Source organism: Centruroides vittatus, unplaced genomic scaffold (assembly GCF_030686945.1).
Source record: "Centruroides vittatus isolate TY-2023 unplaced genomic scaffold, ASM3068694v2 scaffold_944, whole genome shotgun sequence".
Taxonomy (NCBI): domain Eukaryota; kingdom Metazoa; phylum Arthropoda; class Arachnida; order Scorpiones; family Buthidae; genus Centruroides; species Centruroides vittatus.
Window position 1 is genome coordinate 167,708 of NW_027122722.1, and position 25,666 is coordinate 193,373.

At 31.3% G+C, this 25,666-nt stretch overlaps 3 protein-coding genes across 4 annotated transcripts in view; 2 read left to right on the forward strand and 1 right to left on the reverse strand.

Annotated features, from left to right (window-relative positions):
• The window catches only part of LOC136990509 (zinc finger protein 729-like), a 35,732-nt gene extending 18,024 nt beyond the window's left edge, over positions 1-17,708 (reverse strand). Inside the window, exon 1 of the mRNA XM_067288907.1 lies at positions 16,708-17,708. The gene's annotated coding sequence lies outside the window, so the exon portion shown is untranslated. The remainder of the gene's footprint in view (positions 1-16,707) is intronic.
• Positions 4,297-5,472, forward strand: LOC136990535 (uncharacterized). The gene has a single exon (XM_067288938.1). It carries the CDS (start codon positions 4,297-4,299, stop codon positions 5,470-5,472), a length of 1,176 nt encoding a protein of 391 aa, XP_067145039.1.
• LOC136990520 (queuosine 5'-phosphate N-glycosylase/hydrolase) overlaps positions 16,413-25,666 on the forward strand; it is a 39,308-nt gene continuing 30,054 nt past the window's right edge. The window contains exon 1 of one of the 2 annotated variants that reach the window (XM_067288926.1): positions 16,413-16,741. The gene's annotated coding sequence lies outside the window, so the exon portion shown is untranslated. Of the gene's footprint in view, positions 16,742-18,058; positions 18,224-25,666 lie in introns of those variants that run through there. The other variant, XM_067288927.1, reaches the window with a different exon arrangement.

The following is a 25,666-nucleotide window of genomic DNA, read 5'->3' on the forward strand; positions in this document are numbered from 1 at the left end:
TAATGTAAAGTGTCCTAAGAACCTAGCAGAAGAAAATACCCTTTTTCCTAATCAGGTTAATTGTTTGAGATTTTTGAATAATTTGTAATTTTGTAAATTGACTAATAACCAAATTTTATTGTTGTAATTATTAAATTGAAATTTGTGACATTGAGTTTTATACTAATTATTATTTTAATACATAATTTTTGCTAAAAAAGTCAGTCCAGTATTTGTATAATGCAAAAATTATATATTACAATAATAATTAGTGTAAAACTTAAAATGTCACAAATTTCAATTTAATAATTACAACAATAAAATTTGTTTATTAGTCAATTTACAAAATTACAAATTATTCAAAAATCTCAAACAATTAACCTGATTACGTAAAAGAATCTAGCAAAAGAAAAAATTCTCCATCAGAATCAATCGTTTACAATTCAACAGCCATACAACAAACAGTAAAAAAACAAAGACTACCTTGCTGCATCTTTTATACAGTGCAGATTTGCATAATAAATGTGCTAACAAAAACAATTTTGCTTAACTTGTAGGTGTACTAATATCTAGTTAAATAATAATCTACTACATTTTTGTAATATTTTTAATCATTTTTAAACTCTAAATTAGTGGTATGCAATTCCTTTCATTATTATGCAAAAGAAAGCTCCAGTTAGGAAGTGTTGAGATAGTAGTTGAGGTTTTGCATAATCCTACTCACAAAACTCAATAAATGAAACAAGATAAAAAAATAAATACAGTAACTAAATTTTACTGTAAATAAAAATTCCAGTTAATGTTACCCTAGGTATACAAAATGGCGGCTTGTCTCTAACTCCAGCATACAGAAGCAAGGAAACAGTGGGGACACACGTTTTCTAAACCTAACCTATTCTAATAATTCAGTTGCTAATAATTATGGTAATTTATTAGAATAGGTTAGGTTTAGAAAAACATGCATCCCCACTGTTTCCTCGCTTCTGTATGCTGGAGTCAGAGACAAGTCACCATTTTGTATACCTAAGGTAACATTAACCAAAATTCCTAACTTTCTATCTCATATGTTTATTTTAGAAGTAATATTTTCAAGGAACAACTCGTTAATGATTTTAAAAAAATGATGTATAGTTTTTGCAGAAGTAGGAATGATTATATAAGAGGAACAGTCAAGGTGTGTCCTATAAGAAAGAAGATGCAGGAAAGTAGATTAAGATGGTTTGGACATGTGGAGAGAAGAAATGAGAACTATATTGGAAAAGAGGATTGGGAAGTTGGAAGTGATAAGAAGGAGGAAGTGGGGAAGACTGAAACTGAGATGGAGAGAGAGAATGGAAGAAAAAGGATGTGCTGGATAGAGAAAAAAGTGGAGAAGACAGATTATATGGGGTTAGCATTCCCTCTTTAAACACGGGAAAAAGCTGTAAAATTTTTTCAGCATTAGAACCTATCAGTTGTCTTATTTTTAATAAATCAAAAAATTATTTAAAAATTGTTTTTAACAGAAATATGAAAACAGTATTAATATATAATATTCTATAAGCAAAACAATATACAGAGGGCAGTGAAGTTAAATGTGGAAAATTATTGTATAAATTGCATTAAATAACCATATTGGGCAAAACTGATCAGGTCTACAGACAATAATTTTATAAAATATTGATTTGACTACCATTTTCTCTTTCCTGTGGAACCATCTTAAATCTGTGGTTTATGTCAACCTAAAACAAAAGAAAATCTAAAGAATAACATCACATTAGAATTTGAAACCAATACAGAGAATCTCGCTCTACTTTGATCAAATCTAAGGTCATGTGTTTTAAAAGTTCAAATTGGCTATCCTTTTCTTATTACATAATTTATACAGTATAATAAACTGCCTATGGAGTATGACATTTGTGGAAACACTGTATATACAGTTGAGGCAAAGGATTGAGGCAGAAAAAGAAAAAAAAGAAAAATGAAAGTCAAAAACATTTTCAGCTTCCAATTTCAGATGGGACAACTTACACCAGTGGTTTCCAACCTGTGGGGCGCGCCCCTAGGGGGGCGCGAAGCTGTTGCAAGGGGGGCATGCTGCTCAACCATCGCATTAAATTTTTATAATGTTGTATTAATTATATATTCTTTTTTTGTATTTTTGTAAGATTTGTTTTTATTACATTTAAAATTATTATTTCTTATAATAAATAATTATTTTTTTATATATATTTTTACATAATATTGTATATTATTTTGTAGCCCATTAAATAAATTATAATATCAGTTGAGTATTTATGAAATTAGATTGTTAGAAAAATTAGGGGGGCGCAACAATTTTTTTTGTTTAAAGGGGGGCGCAGGTACAAAAAGGTTCCAATTTCAGATGGGACAACTTACACCCAAAAGAAAAAATAAAGTTAGAAAAATCGTTATTTATCTTTTACATTAGGAGTTTATTCTCTTCTTGCCTTTAAAGCAAAGTACAATGAGTTCTTTCATTCTTCCCTTGGTTTTCTTCTACTTATAATATTCAGCTTCTGTTTCTCTACTAATTTTAACTATTCTTTCAATATCTACTCTCAACGGCTATTCTATCTAAATAAATTTTTAAGCTTTAAACTTAGTTTTAATAGGTAGATAACCTGTTGGCAATTCAAAATCTACTACTATAGCTGATGACAATAATTACATTATAGAATGTTATTTTTATTGTTTGTTTGAACTAATATGTTTCATTCATACAACTGACAGAGTGCTGATAAATGATTACAATAAAGAATGTATGTATGAACAAACATTCTGAAGATAATAGTTGTATTGAGAAATAACTAGCAGTTACAAGAATGACTTTTATATATTCTTTTTATATGCAGTTTAATGCACATCAGTTAAATTTAATTTTTTTATCAAAACTTTAATTAAATAAGAAGTTTTGGTGATTGATTAAATTTGAAAATTTAAATTAATTCTTCTTAATCTCCTATTGAGTCTAGATTCAAAGTAAAAATAGGAAAAAATATCTGCTGTCAATGTGTTTTATTAATAAATTTTTTAAAGTAATTTCTCTTTAAATAATGAACAGTTTGAAATAAACAACTAGCCATTATATACTAATATATCTATAGAATTCCAGAACAAGTTGTTTAATGACAAGTTTATTTCGATATTAAAACTTTGAAACAACATGCTATTTATTTAGAGAGGATGTTCATTAATATCTTGTAAACAAACACCTCTTTATTATAGTATTTTTTTTTTTTTTTTAGTCATTTTTAGAGTAGAGCAATATTTCTCAAACTAGGTTCCTTAGAATATAGAAGTTTCTTGGAAGAATGTAAAAACAGGGTGCAATTTGAATAGGGGGCATGGTGGGGATTTCCTCCCTTCTACCTCTCATATCCCTGACTTTGCAGAAACAGAAGTACAATAAACCCTGTTAAGAAGTTTTTGAAGGGACTGCAGTAAAAAAGTTCTTATGCAGGAATTGTAAAAAATAACTTTTTATTTGTATATTCAATTTAATATCAATATGAAGATAATATAAACATAGTATAGTGTAACACAGTAAAACAGCAAGATGCACTGACTATAGCAAGGTGCTTAAGTGTCTGGTGTCAATATGACATGTCAACAGTTATGGGCAGCACCAGATAAGAGAATATGGTCGAAACAATATGATCCAGCTAAATTAGCAACCACCTCAGGTATACAGGTGTTTGATATATAATAAAGTTAACTGCAGATGTTCACCATATCACTTATAGAAATAGTAAAGTTTTAATAAAGTATGTGAGTATATGGTGAGGAAGAAGATTACAGTTTGTCTCTAACATAAACTTCTTAAGTGGGTAAAATATTGTCAATGGGGCCAATATTTTGGAATTTCTTACATGGGAAAACTTATTACACAGAACTTGTTATGTGGGAAATTTTAATATACATCTTACAGTGTAAATGCTGGAACTGGAAAATTTGGACTTCTTATACAGCAAACCTTTCATGTAGAAACTTCTTAAACAGATTCTACTGTATCCCAGCCTAGCTCTTGTCAAAATTGTAAAATTTTCAACACCCACAAGTTTAATTTTATACAAACTACAAAGGTGATTTATAAGTGTAACTGTATAAATGTAAAATTGTATGATTTTTTTCCCAAAAGACTGATTGCACAGAGTACATGTGGTCAGTAACCATTTTGTTTTCTTTTTTGATAATCAAGATTTTCTTCTGCTTCTCTGTTGTTGTCAGTACTGCTAGACACAAATGTGTAGGAATGCTTAAGATAACATACCTGTGTACATTTACAATAAACACCCCTGGAGGATAAATATTTATATGATCTTGTTAGGTAAATTAAATACTTCGAGTGGACATCATGCCAACTATTTTACTAACATAGAGAAATATTCACAATCTACTACTATAGAAGCCAAAACTCACAAAGAGGGCTGGCCGTTGAGGCCAGTGGTTAACAAGAGGTCCCACCCCACCTACTTCCTTGAGAAAGCTCTTGCTAAGCTGCTTGGTGGGCTTCTTCCCTCCTCCTCCCAAGTCACACCCTCGTCTCTCACCGCTAAGGCTACACTATCCACTACGCTAGGTAATTTGTCCCCTGATATGTACACCTTCTATAAAATGAATGTTGTCGCATTATATCCTTCTGTACCGCATTTCGAGGCGGTAATACTTGCCAACACCTTACTTGTCAAGGGGGGTTTCACTGCACAGCAGGTTTTGGAGATTCGAGAGGCCTTACTCTTCATCACAGAGCACAATTACTTCCGCTTCAATGGAAGGATATACCTGCAGAAGCAGGGGGTACCGATGGGCTCACCGCTATCTGCTGTGTTAGCAGAACTGATCATGAGAAATCTTGAACACAGGGTCTTTAAATCCCCTCTCACGATAGCTTACCCATTAAAATACTTGAGGTACGTGGACGACATTCTGTTGGCGTGGCAGGATACGGAAGATTCCTTCCTAATATTAGAACGTCACCTCACGAATGTTTATTCCTCCATCAGCTTCACCTGGGAGAAGGAAACTGGGGGTAAAATTGCATTTTTAGACTTGGATATCTCCAAGTCCCAGGGAGGCTTGATTTTCTTGGTACATCACAAATTTGGTAACATTCCCCCAATTATCCCTGCCATGTCCTTTCAGCCACAACAGTATGTTGATGCAGCCATAGCCTCTTTGATCAGAAGGGCCTTTTTGGTGCCTTCCACGCAACACTTTACCAACTTTGAGTTGGGAATCATCCGCACAGCGGTACGTGCGGCAGGTTATAGCACCACCAAATACAACTACATCTTTAACAAAGTTAAAAGATCTCTCTTCCCAGCCACTACCTTACGTAATCCAAGAGACTGGACTATAGTCCGCCCCTCCCTGCCGTTCTGTTGCCACGTTACGGCCAGGATTTGTCACATTTTTAGACAAAATAATTTACTATTAGCTATTACCCCTCGCCCTAATCTGAGGAGGTTTTATGTAACGACCAGGATGTAATTTCGATCCTAGAAAAGTCTGGCATATATTTCATTCCATTGAAAAACCCACTGTCGGGGGCACATACCCACTACATAGGGGCGACCACCAGGATGCTGTCCACCAGTATAGCAGAACACCAACAATCTGTCGCAGGGGCCAGCTGTGACACTGAGTTGTCCAAGTTGGTTGTACAGCACCACCACACCCCACTTTGGGACCATGCGGTGATGCTCAAGTGCTGTGATGAAAGGAGATTGGTGCACATTTGGGAGGCCTTCTTCACCACACTGCTGTCTCCTTGTAATTCTCCCACTCTTGAGTTGCCCGGCACTTGGATCAATCTATACAAATGGATAAAACACCTGCATCAAGTCCATTTCAATATCCATGCCTTCCTTGTGCAGTAAGGCACATGCACAAAGATGTTACGCGTATTTAAATTATTTCTGTAAACTTTATTATTTTTAACCCTTTTTGTTAAAAGCGGCCAATTGCCGTTTCTGTTCTCTGCGCTCTAAATGCATGCGCGTCAATGTTACACAAATTTAAATTTAAGTTCAAGTTTTGCATTATGTTCTAAATGGCTAACGCCGTTCGTGGTTTTGCACGGCAGGATGCATACGCAACATTGACATGCATAAGTTTTTAAATATAATGTTTTGTGTTCTCTTACTTTAAACTTGTTATGTTCCATGTGGCTAATGCCGTTTTGTTCTAAAAAAAGTTTTCAAAAAAAAGTTTGTTCGAATTCTATTTCTTCCTGAAGACGACGTTTTTAAATATGTCGAAAGCACTCACAGGAAAATGAAACGTTTATTTTAATGTTCTTTAATGCCTCTTTAGATGATCTCTTTCTGAACTACAAACTCAGTGAAGAGTTGTTTAGTGGTATCCTTTTGTGTGACTTGCATGTTTTAAAGCAATTCAAAAAATATTAGTTACAATACATATAAATAATCTGAATTCTTTTCTCACTGTAGTAGTACTATTACCATAATCTTTGTGCTACCCACCCTTTAATACTAAAATGAGATATTATTTTAAGCTTATCATACATAAACTGATTGATCAACCCCTTTCTACAAATTTTACAAATCTCACTGTTCAAAAGATACTGTGATATAAAAATTTCTAATAATTTAAAAAATGTATTGCTGACCCTAAATTTTATGGCATTCAATATTAATCATTCAGCCACTATAGCAAACATATAATCCATCACAGTTTCATTCCAGAAGCTTTTAGACAAATAATTGCTGTTATTTTGTTTTTTTATTTTTGATTTGATTTACATTTTTATCTACTAATGAAATATATATAAATTTTATGTTAATATACCAAAACTTTTAACTCAACAGCAGTGGGGATGGGATATGGAAAGAAGTTCCTTAGTAGGTTCTATACAATTTTTAGGGTTCTGTATATTAGAAAAGTAGCACTAGAATAGAAACTACACATTTATATTATAGAACATAATTAAAATATTTGTGCTCATGTTTAAACTCAGCAATTTACCTATGTCAAAATTTATTATTGTATTAAATATTTTGTGCAATTTCTTAAGGCCAGGAGGGGAAGCAAAGCAGTTCTGCCAGAAGACACCAAGTTTTTAGTAAAAAACATATTTTTAATCTCTATGATTCTAAATTTTATTGTAACATTAAGTGATAATATGTAGAAATACTGTAATGTATTTGTTAAATTTTTGTAACTTCATTAAAGAAGAAATAAATGTGAAATTCAAATAAATTATTTTAGAGTATACATAAAAGACCTTTTTCAATTGCAGCTCACAGACTCTAAAACTGTATTTGGTGGCATTATATGTATCTTATAGGACAGGGGTGGCGAACCTGTGGCACGTAAGAGAAATCATCTGGCACGTAATCTATCATATGATTTCTGTCCTTTTCAATCATCCTTTCTGTTTATCACCTGATCATCCTTCTTCCAATCAGATTTTTACATTTATTCGAATTAAAGCAAATTCATTTAATTTCTTTAAATATCATTATTCGAAGTCTAAGACTTTGGCACGCATTAACATCTTTAAAGCTAAGTATGCTTACAATATGGCACGCGGACTCAAAAAGGTCTGCCATCCCTGTTATAGGACTTTGACACCACTGTTCTGAGGGATTTATATCATGCAACAAAAGAAATACAAAAACTGTATAAGTGATTAAGTTTAGTACAAAAATAATACTTACTTACACACAGCAAAAAGCATTGCATTGCCTATCTACAAACAAATAGTAAGAATTACTTTTTATAATAATTTTAAGAAACTTGTAAATTCAATCAGCTTTAATGCAAAATTAAAGTCAATATGCATGGTTGAAATTTAATTTTCATAAGATTTTTACTATTCAATTGATAATTTTATATTAAAAAATTGTGAAATTGTAAAAAGATGCACAGTTGTGAAAAAATCTGATCCTTGCAGCAAAATAATAAATTCCAATTACTAATTACTTCAAATCTAGCAAATGAATTTTTAATCTTATTTTAAAAAGTTTATTATAATTGCAAAATTAAAAAATCCAGCAACAGGTTGCACAAATTTCCTGGATATCATGAGATCTTAGATTTAGAATTAGAAAACAACTTTTATAATTTTACTTACAATATAACTTAAAATTATTTATCTCCATCTGTTATAAAAAGTTTTTTATAACAAAATCTCATGTTTTTAATTACTATAAATGGCAAAAAGCTTATAAAACTTTTATAAAAAAATTGTAAATGTTAATAACAAATAAAATTGTTATTAAGTCTGACCCTACTCAAGATACACACGACCTCCTTTATCTCCCCACCCCCTCCACCTTTAACCACCAAAATTTAATAGCATCAATGCCCATCATATACAAGTCATCATGCCAAATTTCATTACTTAAACTTTACCCCATCCTGAGATATTAAGCAAAATAGACGCCAAGACACGCACACACATCCATGAAAATTTTGACTTTTTTGGATTTAGGTGGTCTCCAAACATGGAGATTTGCAAAACCTCAGGGAGTCAAATTTGATACGATTCCAATATTTTCCCTTGTTATATATACATAACAGCCAGGAAAGTAAAAGTAATTCCCATCTTTTATACTTCATTATGTAAATAATTCTATCACCTTTCTGAAACAGTTTTGTTAAGATGAAAATTTTATTTATATATATGTTACAGTCAAAACCCGTTTTTAGTTAAGACGTCCAGTATAAACTAGTTGAAACTAGTTTATACTGGACATCTTTGTTAAAACTTGTTTTGTCTAGTTAATTTACTCCTGTACATGCTTTAATTTTAGATAACACTAGTTTTAGCTACATAAATATGTTTGGGGGAAATAAATAAAGTTATGTGTAGTGATTCGGGGGAAGATGCCTAATATTTTGCTTATGAAGGAAATTATAGCAATAATTTGGGTTTTGGAGGCCTCTAACGAAAATATCATATTCTTGAGCATGTTTTTCAAATAAAACTTTGGAGTATATGAAAAATAATTGTATATTGTGTTTGCAATGACAACTTTTTTACTGTCTGGCATTTTAGGCATCTCACCCTAAGTATCCAGGTGAGATGCCAAATGCCATTAGGGTAAGATAACAAATATAATTGAATAAAATTAATTTTCGAATATCTTAACCAAATTTAATTTATTGCATATGTAGTACAAAGTACTTCATAGTAAGTATAACAGCACAGTATAAGTATTGTTAAGTTTCCGCCTGTTCTAACGTGCTCTATAGCTAGCTGAAAGCTTTTTTCAGTCCAAAAACCTTTTTGAAAAGTCCTTATATAATTTCTATGCATATCCTGCAATAAAACGAGAAAACAAAAATTTATTAAAAATAGGCATATTGGAATTCAATTAACAAAAAATAGGCATGTTACCCCAAGAAAAATGTGGCATCTTTTCCATTTGTCAGGGTAAGATGCGTGACGTGTTCTAGCATGTCTGATCAGGATCGGCAGTAGCTCACAATGGAAACTTTAAAACCTTAACTACATCACACATTAATTGTTTTTTGCAATTTTTAATAAATTCTGTTTTAACTTTTAGTTTTAAAATGATTCTAGAAACATTTTACAACAAAAACTTCGTTCTTATCTTGCTTTTATTCTTCTCAGATGTAGAAAATGAAATAACGGTAGCAAACTACAGCTTTCTGCACTCAATATTGGCCTAACGATTCATCATACAAACACATGACAATATCTGACGTCACCGTTTGAAAATATCAAAAAGTAGGCATCATCCCCCGCTTACCATCTTACCCTGAATCACTCTACATGTTGCAGTCAAAACCAGTTTTTAGTTAGGATGCATTTTAACTAGTTGAAACTAGTTTATACTGGATGTCTTTCCGCGCATTCTTTTATTCAGCGCGCTTGCAGTGCTTTTAGCGCATGTGTTCAATTATTAAGCCTACTGCCAGCGCGCTTAAGCTGCGCTTTCAGCGCACTGGCAGCACCTCTCGACCACGCTAAAAATACTGCTTACAAGATGGACGCCTCCGTGAAGAAGTATCTTTTTCGATTACCAAACGATAAACAGTTTTTTTGCTACATTAAATGAGCAGATTTTTAACTCCTTTGCTTCAAGTATCTTTTTAATAAATGTGAAATGTATAATAACAAAACGAAATATAAGAATCTATTATTATTGTCTTTGTTTATGAAGTCAAACCTACCGGTTAAAAGTTGGTTTATGAAATACTGTTTCTAATTTTTATTTACAGATTCTAGCAATTTACTGCAATATTTGAGAGAGAATAAAATTTTGCCTTCTGAAGTAGACTTATCATCATTAAATCATTTAAAAATACATAAAGTGTTAATAGAATCAGTCAACGCCAATGACACAAATAAATCATCATTTTTACGTTTTCTTATAAAAAACATCAAACTTAATGGCTTTTCTTCTAATAATACTGAACAAACGCGCGTAAATATAGCAGTAAGAGAATCATCGTTTACATCGGCCATTTTGAGATAGCTTTCTCTCCAGCAAAAGTGTTTTCGACCATCAGCAGCAAAAACGTCACTTCCAGTAGCAACTGCTCAGCGCACTGCTGAATAAAAGAATGCGCGGTTTGTTAAAACCCATTTTGTCTAGTTAAAACTAGAATTTACTGCTAGTCAAAAATGAATTCGAGTTAAAACTAGTTTTAACTAGACAAAACTGGTTTTAACGAAGACATCCAGTATAAACTAGTTTCAACTAGTTAAAACGCGTTCTAACTAAAACGGGTTTTGACTGTAACATATAGAATATGATTTTGATTTATGTTAAAAAACTATAATGCTATTTTAAATGTAATAATTTGTTATTACTATTATTTTTGAATACTTCTATAAAGTATCTACATTGCAGTTATACTTAAATTTATAACTTGTACTGTAATGTCCTGAGGAACCTGTGAGTTATCTGTTTTAAAAATTTGAAAGCAGATGTATTCCAGCAATTTAAGATTAGGTACTAGGTACAAGTGGTACTTTACTTTAAGGTAAAGTAATACAAAGGAAAATTACAATTCATAAAATTAAATCACCAATTTAAAGTTGTTATAGAAATGAAACTGTCATGCTAATCTTCAGTTACAAATAAAATCCTGAAATTCATGCATGTTACATCAAAAAATGGATTATAGCAGACAGTAAATATTGAAAATTTATTGAGAAACAAGAGATTCTACAAGACAAACAGAGATCATTGGCAATGGTTTAAAAAAAGAAAAAAAAAGGGAAATGCTTATAATAATTTTTTAAGACAGACAAACCTTCAACTTTTGAAAGTGCATGTCATAAGTACAGTGCAAAAATGTTCAAATGATCTATACAATGTGATAGAAATACTGTGGTAAAATATGACTATTATAATGTATATTTTAATGCAGCAAATAAAAGTTACAAAAATAATTGAGAAAATGAGACAAAAAACTTCAGAATAATGATTACATACTAATAATATTTCTTTATTTATATCTTTAAGACCAAAATGAAAATTATTTATATTATGATGCTACATTTGTTTGTATTTTCAACTAACACATAATACTGCATTATATAACTGCTTTTTAGATAAGGTTACCAGGTTTGGCCAAGACATTCCTGGAATCATGGTGCACAGGATCAAGTCTGGGATTATTAAGTCAGAAAGAAACAAAAATAAATAATTTGTATGTGAATGTTTGTAATGATGATTCTATTGCTCCTTGTTTGTTACAAGGATTTGTGTTCTTGAATTTAATAATGAAGTAAAAAGAAAAGTAAATGAAGTAATTTAATATTTTTTTATGACAAATATAATTACATAATGCTTATTTTCTATTTCTGTTCTGCCAATATGTAGTTTATGCATTGTCTGATGAGTGAGCCAGCTAAAAGAAATGAAGTTAATAAAGTTATAACAAAATTCTATAATCTATTAACAAGCATAGCTTATTTATATACTATCATCCATCTCATATTTACTTTACTAAAAATAAAAACTAGTCCTTACTTATAACAACTTAAACCACAAAGACCTTACAGTTCAGCAAGAACTTTTGAAGAATTTTGCAAAAATTCCTGTTGAATTGTAAATTTTTTTATAGGGTAGATGTACCAGTTTTGGCCAGTGTACCAGTTCTGGCCAGAAAACAAATTTAACTTAAAAATATAATCACCACATATTCAAATCTGTCCAATGAAACAAACTTTTATTGTTAACTGTGTGAACAGTTAACAATAAAAGTTTGTTTCATTTGTGATTATAGTTTTAAGTTAAATTCGTTTTCTGGCCAGAACTGGTACTACACTGGCCAAAACTGGTACATCTACCCTAGTTTAAGTTATTACTAATTTACATGTTACTTACTAAAGCTACTTATAGAAATCCCTTGCAAAAAGCAAGGGATTTGTATAAGTAAGTTGGCAATTATTTTTAATACCTTTAGTTTCAGGAGCCTGAAGATAGACATCATGTTGTTTTATTAGTACTTTAAAGTAGCCTTATCACAACTAGTTTTATCAAAATAAAGTTTAATAAATTTGGAATGATGCAAAATAAATTATCACATATTTTCATGTAATGTTTAACTTTTAAATTAAAAAAATTTGATATGCTAAACATAAAATAGGTTAATGTTACCTATGGTTCCAAAATGGCGGCTGATCTCTGATTCCAGCAAATAGAAGAAAGGAAACACGTTTTAACCTAACCTAACCTAACCTATTCTAATAAATTGCCATAATTATTACCAAAGAAATTATTAGAATAAGTTAGGTTAAGTTAGAACATGCATCTTCACTGTTTCCTTTCTTCTATTTGCTGAAATCAGAGACAAGCCGCCATTTTGGAACCATAGGTAACATTAGCCATAAAATATGACGAAAAAACTGGAATGTTTTATTATTGTATTTGTATTTTACAACAACATTAAAAGGAATTTTAAAAATTATAACAGCATTAAAAGTAAATTGGAAAGTGATTTTCAAGAGATTAGATTCAAGACAAACCTATAAATCATCTCTACTCTCACAGTAACATAAACAAACTCAATTACTAAAGTAGCAACTAAACATATACCAATCTAAGTCATTTATTTATATAAAAATGGAAATATGATTTATTTATTAATTGTAATAAAGAGAATTTTAAATAAGATAAAAGTTTTTATGAAAGTTTTTTCATAATTAATAAATAATTTTTTAAACTAAAGTAATGATTTAAAGATATATATATATATAGTAGAGCATCGATTATCCGACCCCCGATTAACCGACTGCGTTCTAGTCGGTAAATTCAAATGTCCACTAGTGATGTGGCGCTACAATATTTGGTTATGTCTTGGCTACTTTAATATTATTTTTGTTAAATTTTTGCATGTTTTAGCTGGCAGCACTGGCTCGACCATGAAAGGAGGCTAGTATTTAAACCAGGCCTAATACACTACACTAATGTATTTTTTCATACTTTTCGGTTATCCGACTTTTCAGTTATCCGACCAACCCCAGTCCCCAATTAAGTCAGATAATCGATGCTCTACTGCAGGGATTCTCAACTTTTTTTTTGTCACGGTACACTTTTAATAATTTAAAAATTTGGCGGCACACGCGGTTACTTTGGTAAGTACCGCAGGACAACCGGTGACGTCATAATAGTGATTTTTTAAACGCAGTTGGTTATTTAGGTACATTTTCTAAACACCTTGGTAACTACCGGCAGTTACCGATAACACTGGTTACAAGGTAGAACCGAATAAACTACTTGTCTGACGTCGCTTATGTATGGTTATTCGCAGTGGCGGCACACTTCAAAAATCTCGCAGCACACTAAAGTGCCACGTCACAGTGGTTGAGAATCACTGCTCTACTGTATATATATAATATGTGTGTCATATTTTTGCAGTTGCAGTGTGGTTTGAGTGTTTAAAAGTGATACCCTGTGATACAATTAGTTGTACAATAAAAATATTTGCTTTATACTTATAATTCATGTAAAAGGGAAATATAAAAACTGATTTATTTCTATAATTCTAAAATATATTCTCAATAAATATAATACTTAGCTTTAAGTACTTTTTAAGAGTGCACACAAAAAAATGAAATATATTTGTTATCTATGCAACTCTTTAAAATCTTTACATTATACACAAAAATCTTAAGTAATTTGTGCTTTTAATTAATTAACAACTAATGCTAGATAATAAAATTCATAAGAACTGCCATACTTTGCTATATAAGCAATTATTATTGAAAATTCATCTAAAACAATAACCAGATTCACTTATTTAAAGTTTAAATATATTCATTGATTCTCAAGCATAATGAATAAGTCATATACCAAACAATATTATCATGACCTTAAACATAAAATTATTTTAATGTAAGATCTTTAACAAAAATCACATTCTTTAAAATTTAGTTTCATATTTATTTCTGCATAAAATCAAATTTTGATATATATACAATTATTTGTTCTTGTACACTTCTCCATTTTAGAGTTTGAAGATTTTAAAAAGGAAGGAAGAAAAGACCTGGGTGACTGCATGGAAATGGATGGCAAAAACTGATTACATTAAGGGCTTTTTGAGGTAGGGGAATATGTTGTAGGGTTAAAAGACTTTCAGAAAGTTTGGAGATAAATAAGGAATTAATTAAAGATTAAAGGACTCTTATAAAATGTGGTCATTATTGTAGAGGGAGGAGGGAATGAGTGAAATTGTGTAATCTATGACAGGAAGATGGAGTAGAGAAGTCTCTATTCCACCCTCCTGTTATAATGGTTTTAGTATCCAAGAAGAGATTAAATACTTTTAATCTCTAAGCGATAGAGAAGTGTGTGAATCTCAGTTCAGACATGATGCCAATAGTATGTAGAAATATTGCTATGTATTAATCACTTGAGATTCAAAATATAAACGATTTCAATCATCAAAGAAAATACTTCCATTTTTATAACCGAATTCTAAACTCTTTTCTTTAATGCATTACAGAATTAAACTTTTTACACTAGAAAATCAATTTATAAAAATTCCTGTATAAGAGATTTTGCTGTGTCTTTTGATCAATTCAAGAACTATATTAACCAAATAATATTAATTGTATAAATATTATTTAGCAAAAATATTATTCAATGAAATTATTATTAAAGTAGTATTTATAAGAAATAGTCCTTTCTTATAAGAAAATGTACCTAAATAATATAAGATTTAATAGAAGATAGTTGATAAAACAATTTCTCTAAAACATAGAAAATAAATTTTATATTATGATTGCATGAACATAATAAAAATTGACAAGAGAATAAATGAATATTTAACTACAATGAAGAATTTAATTTACTGAATTTCAATTGTTTACAAAATTGCTTTATAGCTTAAATGGGAATATAACAAAGAATGCATTATGCAGATATGTGTTTTTAATCAATAAACTAACTTGAATATTTAATAATTGAATTTTTCATATGCTTAAATAATTCAAAATTATATTTTTAATTATATCAATCAATAAGTTTAAGTAAAAAAGTATAACAAGTCCATCTGTCACCAGAAACAGGAAGGGAAGGTCAGAGGTGTCTAGATCTGTAATCAGCCAACTACAAAACTAAGTTTCAGAAAATGAGATTTGAAAATTAGACTATGAAAAAATATTTTATGTAATCATTTGGAAATTTACATATCAGCTTACGGTTTCAAATATGTTAAATACAATAGAAATATTCTATGGTCAAAAAACTGTAAAATTTAGAGTTAGGTGCTTATGGTTCTATACCCACAATATGTGCTTGGGCGTTATGAAAATAATGCTCAAGGGTTACTTTAATAGTAAATAATGAATTGTCATGAAAAATTTAATTGTTATTCTATTAATATACAAAAATTAAAAATTTCACTGTTTTATTCATCATTAGTGAATACTGTTAAAGCATGCTCAATTATATGCAGCAATTTATGTTGCGCAATATTTTTCTGCCTGTAATGTCCAAAAAGCACAAAAGGCTCTATATTAATATTACATAATTTTGTAATATTGTAATATTATTACAATACAATTAATTTCATGTTTATTACAGTTAAACCCAATAAAGCCCGAATCGTATTTTAAAAAATGATTTTATTTTATTGTATTTCAATTTCATAATACAAATATTTTATGCTCAAAATCAAAATTCCATTATATATTTTCAAAAAAATTCCCGTTGAAAAATTAATTTAAAAACTTCTTCAACAGATCCTCCAATAATAAATGAATCATCATCATTAAAATCGTAATTATTTGTAAAACAAAGCAACAATTCCAAAGAAATCTTCATGTTTGAAGATAAATTTTGCGCAGATGAAAAGATAATGGCGCCATATTTTCTTATTCAAGATATTGCGGAAAACAACAAATAAATTTTATTAAGTTTTAAATAAATTCATTTCCATAATCGAAATCAAAAAGGAAAAAATAATAATAATTCGTGAACCTCAATAAAATAAAAATGGCGGACAACTTCCTACAACATTCCGCAACTGCATGGTCCTACCATTCCCGAAACAAGATTCTCGATGGTTAACGACGTCAAAATTCCAGGAAAACGCATGAAAATTTCATAACGTTTATTAAAACGTGCGAAATGAATGGGTACGAGACGCGATTTTAATAAAATTTGCAAATCTCTTCCTGGATTAACAGTCCCGATGACGATCCACGGAAATCCAATATGGTGGCCGTGGTCGAGATCTAGAACAAAAGCCAACCTTAAAGATCATCCTTACCTTTATTATTTCGACGGCCGTCCGACGGAAAGAGGTAAGAATCCGACATTTAACAAACGTTTCCGTTTAACTCTTGGTAACAAAGTCGAAAACAATCGTAACCGAGGGACAGAAGTTGGACGATTGTTGGCACGGATGAGCGCCCGTCCGCCATCTTGTCTTCCCAACTCTGCTGCGAGTCTGCAGACCAACCAGAATGGATCTGCGGAACTCGAAGGTGGGATTGGTTTGACGCTCTACACGCCTATCCCGCTTGATGCGTGGTCCCTGCCACCATTTCTATCGATTCCTTCTGGCCATGGTTCAGTTTAAAGTAACGAAGTACCACATCCTTATTGGGAAAGTGGCAAATCCCAAGCGCTTCTGGAGATCTCTCTATAAATGCTCGAGAGCAACGTCGACGGCAACGAAACTTCACGCTTATACTTCTCTCTTTATGCCCGAGATATTTAACAAGATGATCCAGAGTTAGTTTGAGCTAATTACGCCCTCCTACTGGTACCATCATCTGCATAACCCATCCTCTACTTAGCGTACGTGGTCCATTATCGTGCTTCGTTCTCCTGCAATCAGCGCTTTGCCAACGATTTTTTAAACAAAAATCGAACATTTACGATTGATTAAACCATTGCTGCTAAACCCCCCTCACGCGTAACTACACAAAACTCGACGTAAACTACAGAAGGCACCGATAATAAATCGTACGAATTTGTTATTTTGAAATCTTTCATCATTATAATAGCATAACGAGGTGCATCGTGTTACCAGTTCGCGATCAATTACACTACTTATGTAAGCGAACACATGACGAATATCCTGAGTGGTAATTAATGACGTCCTTGGAATTTGGGGCGCTCTTTACTCGCTCTTCTGCCTGTATCTTCGGTTGGCTCGATGCCCTTCGATATATGTCTGTGTATATGTGTTTAAGAGGGAGAGAATAAGGTCGTGTGCAGAGTAGCAGAGTACCTATCGCTTAACCGTAAACTGCAGTGCGGCATCGACACACACATTCACTCACAAACAACGTTAACGTTATCCAATGTTGTTGGTGTCATTCCAAACTGGAGTGGTACCGGTGCCTTTAAGATGACCTTTACGATTTTCGCGTTGTGCGTGTGGCATTTTGACTCCTAATTCCCGAATCATCTTCATTAACTTTTTTTTAATTTTCACTTATTTTCTTCATTGCTTTCACCTTTTTTTAAACTCCACACGCCTTTTAATTAGAACAACGATTATTGTAATTAACTAATGCACCGGCGCGTCGCTTTGTATAGAAGATACGCGCCAATTCGGAGCGTTGCGTAACGCGTACGGACGATATTATATATTATTCTATCGAGTATATTCATATGGCAGAGTGATTTAAGCTCTCTTCCTGTGTCGAGCAAAGTGGACGTCAACTGCCACGCATCCTGGTTCTCGTACCGACACCCCTTGCTCTGCAGTGGTACGTTCCAGATAAAGCAGGTTCTACGATCCGCTCTAAAATCCTCCACATGAATACAATCCGGTATGTAAGCGATCTAGATGACTGAATGTATATAGATATATATTTACCAAAGCGAAATATTCATATTTCTATATCCCGGTTTAATACTAGACTATTTATTTAAAATTAATTTCTGGTGTATTTTTAAAGCAAACAGACAAACGTACGGACTTAAAAACTCAATTGTAGCGTTACAAATCGTAAGCGGTAATCCGTTTGCAGCTTCTGCGCGATTATTACTCCGAAGATTGCTGAGCTGTGACGACTTGTATCGATCGATCATCTTCGACATGACTAATGTACCGTTCGGCTCACGATGGGATATTAATGTACACCCGATTTTCTTGGGGTTTTCTGTAATTCTCCGACTCAAAAACTCGTTAGGGATCCCCCTTTGCACCTGACCCCATTGCAGAAGAAGGATGCAAAAATCAAAACTACATTTAAACACTAAGCGTTTATCAAAGGCCATAAATCGGATATTTGAGTTTGTAAGGCGTAATTGATCTTTTAAAGTATCGATTATTGCTGTATATGTAACCGAGTTCACAACAGTTTCTCTCGTGTGACGTCATAAATATCCATTTGTTTGCCGTGTAGTTTCTGTGTGTGTGGAATCGTTGGCCGATGCAACGTGCCAACTGCGATGATGCATGATGGAAACCATCTGCCGCTTTATTAAATATTTTAACCTAAATTTATTTTTAATAATTGTGTAAAGCGTTATTTATTTCCGTTGAAAATTCTCTTAATTTCCCCTTCTTGTTATTTTTATTTACATAACATTTAGCCTAGTTTTGTTTCGGATGATTGTGGCACCCATTGAACCAATGCGTATTTTAGCGAAGTTTCTTTTTATGTCTGTACTCTAATTATTTTTATGCAAAAATTTCATTCCGAGCCTTTAAATTCGACACGTTCGAACAAATTAACGGGTTGCGTAAGGTGCAGATTGCAGCAACCACAACTTCACCATATGTTTTACCCTATGCAAAGCACACACGTGAAATGATAGAATCACATTTAACTTGCCATATGTTATAATTTTCATTTTTTCTACAATTCATGCGAATTTTTAAACGGAATTTCAGTTTTAAAAACAACAAAAAATAAATTAAAGTAAAAAAACAAGTTTTTATATTAAAAAAAAGTGTATAGATGCAATCTCTAGTCCCGATATAAGTAAAAATTGCAGATTTTATACGTTTAGAACGTGAATTAAAAATTTAATCTACTTTTTTTACGCTGCTTTTGTCCTCGTTTTCTAACAAAGTCGAACTTTGGATTAGATATTATTGAAGGGCGAACAATGTATAAGAAAAGATAAGGAAGCGGGTTCACGTTGCTACAAAGAAAATATCAAAGATGATACAGCAAATCTCCTTACATCCCTCGTATCTTTTAACATTCAAGGACTCGTAAGAAATTTTTAACGTGGAAAAAGCTAAATTCCTCCGGTTCCACAGTTCTAATCTCCTACGAAAATCCAATTAAGATCCGCCGCGGCACCGGAATTCATAGTTAATATTCGCTAAGACGAAAAGATTTTTATCGATCGTGGTTAATTTAATACAAAATAAACCATTAAAACAGATTTTTAAGGACAGAAGTTCTGCGTAAACGCACAAAATTTATGCCTTTTTCACCCAGTTTTTAACAGTAATTTCCATTTAAAATCAATGATTCTTCGAGTAACGCCAGTGTATGCGAGTGGTATTCATGTTTAGAATTAATACAAGTTACGATTGTTCTCGAATAAATTATTTAAATTATATTATTATTTTTTCTATCCCTTCGCTTGTCTTCCTGTTTTGCTCTGTTTGACAAGCGCTGCATCACGGTCGCGCAGACTCCACCAACATTCGCTGATAAACTGTCTCTTAGGTGCACTCCTTCATTGTTCGCTAGACTTATCGTCAGGATCTTCCCCCTATCGATCATTACATGTTTTAAAAGAAATCTTACATAGAAATTACACGGTTAGAATAGAATATTTCTCAAAAATATACATCTTTCACGTATTAACGAGGGACTCTTACTAATTTACGTGCCATTTCTTTGAAGATTAATTTTATAGTCGAAGAGTAGATTCATTACTGTAATAATGTAATGTTTAAACAATAATATTCAATTGTTTACGGAGGATTTGCAAATTTATGTGGGCTGCCAGGCAATTTGCATTTGAGATCTTGTTTACAATTCCCATTCTACATTATTAATTGGATCAAGTGGCATGTTCTATACGTGGATCCTTCTTGATTCGTTCTTTTTGTTTTCGAGAGGTAGAATTTTTTGGGGAGTGCTTTTTTTCGCTTAACTTTTATAAAAGCAAGTGTTTACATTTATTTTTTGCAGTTTTGTAGAGGTATTTTTTTACTATTTTTGGATTTTTCTCGAGGAATATTTCATATTTGCGTTTTCTTTGGGAATGTTTTTACGCTCGCATTGTTTATTGATTTGTTTTTCTTTTGTAGGTACTGTACAGTACATTCTCAATAGGTGCTTTAGAAGCTATGCGATAAAGCATACACTCGTATACATGTGTTTGAAGCTTGTTCTGTTTTATAGATGAATTCTGGAAGTTTTTAGAGGCATTTTTATGAAGTTACGTATATATATGGAGTGGCCCGAAAGTAAGTTAACATTGAAAAATCTAAATTTTAGTCTTAATCACATTTTTATCGTGTTTCCACCAATTCTGTAAAATAAAAACACGCATTCTAAGCTGATTTTACTGTTCACATTGGCAATTGTAAGTGGAACACAAAAACAATACACGGTTAACTGACTTTAGGGCCACTGTGTGTCTATAATGGAAACAGTTTTAAATTCTTCGATTAATTTAATTTACCAAATTAATTAAATACTCAAATTTTAAAAGAATATTTTTTTTTCGCGGAATTAGCTTTACCACAACTTTGAGGTCAGCTGTATATTTATATAGATGATTCCTAAAGTAGTGATGAAGCTAGTGGAAAAATATGAAATTTTGTAGAGAAATTTGCATATTTTCTCAGTCGTTTGCGGTGTTTTAAAGCACAAATTTTTCGAATTAACAATTTTAAAAAATTGCTAAAATTAATCAAAACTGGTAGAAAGAAGCGTCGATGAAATTACATTCGATGATAGTGTTTGTAGATGATGTAAGTGAAAATTAGTCACCGAATTAAATGAATTTAGAGCAATCTTGTGTAAGTTAATCTTTATTGCTTCTCCATTTTCAATACAGTAATTTGTATGTCTGAGTTTGTTTAATCTTCTGTATCAACAGAGCTAAATTACTTTTAATGAAACACTTGCCTATTATAGAAATATAGCTGTCTTTTCTTATTAATAATAGAAGATTAAATTCGGTTAAATTGATATATAATTTAGGAATTGAATGTTTAATATTTTTATATAATTAAAGAATTTTTATTCATATTAAACCATTTTGGGATATTTCAATGAAACAAACTTTCATTAACAACGAATTTAATTCATTATTACTTTTCAGTGACGACGAGTTTAATTGATTATTACGTCAGCACAACAGTGAATTAAAATAATTGTTACGTCGAGAATACCAATGATTTCAATTATTACGTCGCGGTAACATTGAGCTTTAATTACGTCACAATAACAATGAATTTAATTGATTATTACATCACAATAACTAAGTTCGATTATTACGTCCAGTAACAGTGATGACAATCGTAAATAAAACTGATCCGAAACGTCAATCCATAAATATTTTAAAATATTAAACACGTATTTTATGGAAGATATTCTGATAAAGTTGAAAATATTCAAGCTTCGATGATTCTTGTCATGTATATACGAGGTGAAAGGGTTTTTCTACGCTGTCTTCTAGAGAAAATGCTTAGGTTTGTAGTAATTCTGATGTATTGATTTGTTGATTAGGGAAGACCTTCAGAATTATGGCTTTGTATTCAGAATGCTTCATCAAGGATCTTTTCACAATAATAGTAATTTATCTCATAGAATCGACCTGGAATATTTTATAATAGATAATTGCGATAACGATAATGTTTTTATGCAAATTGAATTGTTATTAAGTCCAAAATAAGTCGTTAAATCTATAAAAACTCTAAACGATGTAAACTTGTTGTAATTTGTAAAAGAATAAATCGATTTATTGCGGCATCCGCGTGTTAACGGATAGAAAAATCGAGTTGATTGGCAATAATTGATTCGATTGTTTCCTTTTTCTCTCTTTTTCTCTTTAAATTGGGCTAAATTTGAAGTACAAGTTCAGATGCGAATCATCTTTTTAAACGACCCTCCATTGTAAAGCTTGTAACTGTTTTGGAAGAATTCCAATTCGAATTTTAAACAAAATTATTGTTTGCAACAATGGCAATTGAGAGGTCACGTAACAAACGAGAATTATGAGTACTAAAGAAATTTATGACGTAATAATGAAATGTTCTATCCTGATGTTTAACATTACTGCGTCATAATAAGTTCGTTATACGTCACAAATAACAGTAAGTTAATTACTACGTCAGGAGTTTGTGTGAAAGAATTACGTCAAGTACAGTACAGTGGGCCAATTATTGCGTCACGACTTACAACTTAAATTATTACGTCACAAATAACAATGAACTTAATTATTACGTTATACGTAATATAGAACCAATCGATTATTACACAATAATTACTGTTGGCTTCATAGATTGTTACGTCACAAGCTGAGATGATTTAAATAATCATTTCGTTGTAATTGCAGCAATGCTAACTTATTGTTACGTAAGAATGCGCTTATCGTGTACATTTTTTTTACATTATTACATCTGAAGTGTAATTGCAGAAGAAATTTTAAAAATTTATTACTGTTTTTATTTAATTCAATGCCAAGTTCGATACTTTTCCTCCTCCGAATCAATTGATATCATCACAATGGAGCCATTTTAATGGAAGCTTTCGCTCTGAAACTCGCCTAATATTTGAAACAGCTTCATGAAACAAGAAAGTATTATTATTAGAATCATTCTACAATACAAATTTAAAAAATTCAAAGGAAAATAAATATTCTACACTCCTTAGAAGGTTAATATATCATCAAACGATTGTTTTTTCTTAAGAATATTTATGTAAATACACTTCCACGTGAAAAGTATGCAGTTTATTTTATATTTTCCATTCGTTCGTGCATCAGGATGTGACTGTTTGAAGCAAATAATGAAGTATTTTAATCAATATAGCGCGTGAAATTTAAAAAAAAAAAAAAAAAAAAAAAAAAATTGTCTTTTAATTATGTATACTTATGAATAAACAATTTCTATCGTTTTCCGGCGGTAAAAGTCATCAAAATCGTTGGAATTTCGCTGATTTTATACACAAAAGATAGAATAAAATTCGTTGTAAAATATTTTTGGGTGAAATTCTACAATAACATACGCCGCCATTAATGACAATTTTGCAATATTTTAAATAATTAAAGCTCTTATTCTCAGTTTGTAAAGGAAAATACTTCAAAAATTCGTATTGTGAAATTTTAATATCAAAAATGAAGTGTTTTAGAAGGAAATTAAGGAATAAAATGTTTATTAATCTATAAAATATCGATTTATGATAATATTTCGCCTCTTAATTCGTTTAAACTACAATATTTGTGACCACAATAGGGCTGCGTGTGTCCCAAAAGTCAGTTAACCGTTGTTTTGTTCCAAGTTCTGTTCGTATTTGCTAGCGTAAATTTTGGAACACCGCACAGTTAACAGAATATTGGGCCACCGTATACGTAAAATATCGTGAAATCATCCTTTTATAATTTATAAAATAATTTTGAGGCTTTCTGTATAATTGAAGATTCTCGATCTCGTTTAAATTATTCAAATTCATTTCGAATATATTGAGATTTTTAAATACGTTTATTTTATCGTTCTATTACTATTAAGAGATTGAGGCACGTTTTAGATTTATTTAAACGTACGGTCAAACCCTCGATATAGCGCCACCCCGGTACAGCGCTGACTTGGGTACGGTTCTTCTCCGTCAGTTAGGGAATTATTAGAGAAATCTTACAATGCCTGTACGATTTTCAAGCGAAATTGTCGTTAAATTATGCGGTTTTCCAACTGTGAAACTCATCCCTGTGTGTATACCTCGTTACCACACACAATTCTCATTGTTTGAAGTAGTCCAGTTTAGCTCCATCCTCTATTTAGTGCTAATTTTAGAAAGTAAGCGCTAAATGGAAATTTGAGCATGTGCAGACTTATACTTTTGAAGATAAGTGATATCCTTTCGAATAGAGGAATGATTTGAAAGGGGTGTTAGAACGGGATCACTCGGGCCCCACATGAACAAGTGTCTCTATCCTTTTCGATATTCGGAGGTGGTCAAGTGTTTCTCACCTTCAACTGTGAGAACCATTTGACCTCTGTTAGAAGTGAGAATAAAGGGGTAATGTAGGGGTGTGGATCTTTTAGCTCGAATTTTAGTTTTAATATTTTAACACGTGGCATCATCGACAGGTGTTTAGCACACGTAACGTAGATGCACGTATTATTTTAGTGACACTTGTACAATTGCGTGTGTGTGTGTTTGTGTCTGTGTACACATTGCAAAGCCATCATTTAAATAAAAATTGTGGAAAAATATCAACATCAAAATTGTTTTTTCCCAAATATTTTATTGTTCTCAACGTTTCTTCCTGAAGTTTATTTTATTTTTTGTTTTATTACATATTGATTTATGACTTTTAATATTTTATTTGGACTTTTTTAGAAGGAAATATGCGTAGAAATATCAAAATTTATATCTGTATCGGGGTGTATACTGTGCACTACGTGGATACATTCAGCTAAATATTAGAAAAATCTACAAAATTTAACATAATTTTAGATATTAAATTCTGTCTTAAAAAAGCCAGAATTTTATAAATTTTGATTGTAATTTATGAAAAATTACATCATTTAATTAAAATTAATATTCTTAAATCACCTTTAAAATTATCTTCATGCCAATTCGATCGTCCCTGCTTAATTCTAACGTGCAACATCATTATTTAAATTCCGTTTACTCAGCTTTAAATATAAAAGTAGTGAATATCGTTAAATAATTATAATTTTGAATGATAAATAATTTAAATATTTCGAAGGAATCTTCAAATAGCAAGGATTCTCCTACTAAGGATTTTCTCTAATCTTTAGAGTAAGTTTAATTCTTGCAATTGTATGCATCAACATAATTAGATTTTAATTCGAGAAATTTCAAAATATGATTCATTCCACGTGACTCACAGATCATAGATTTCTATATTCAATATCTTTTTGCTGATTCATCCGGTTTGAAATCTGATAAATCATCATACTTAAAATATCTTTTCACAGCTTTAATTATTCATAATCATCCATCTTATGAAGCAGAAGGTCGATGGATGAAGTATATTACTGAATCCAAGAATTCTTAGATTTAGTAACGTAATTTCAATTAAAGTATTCACTAAATTGCTCG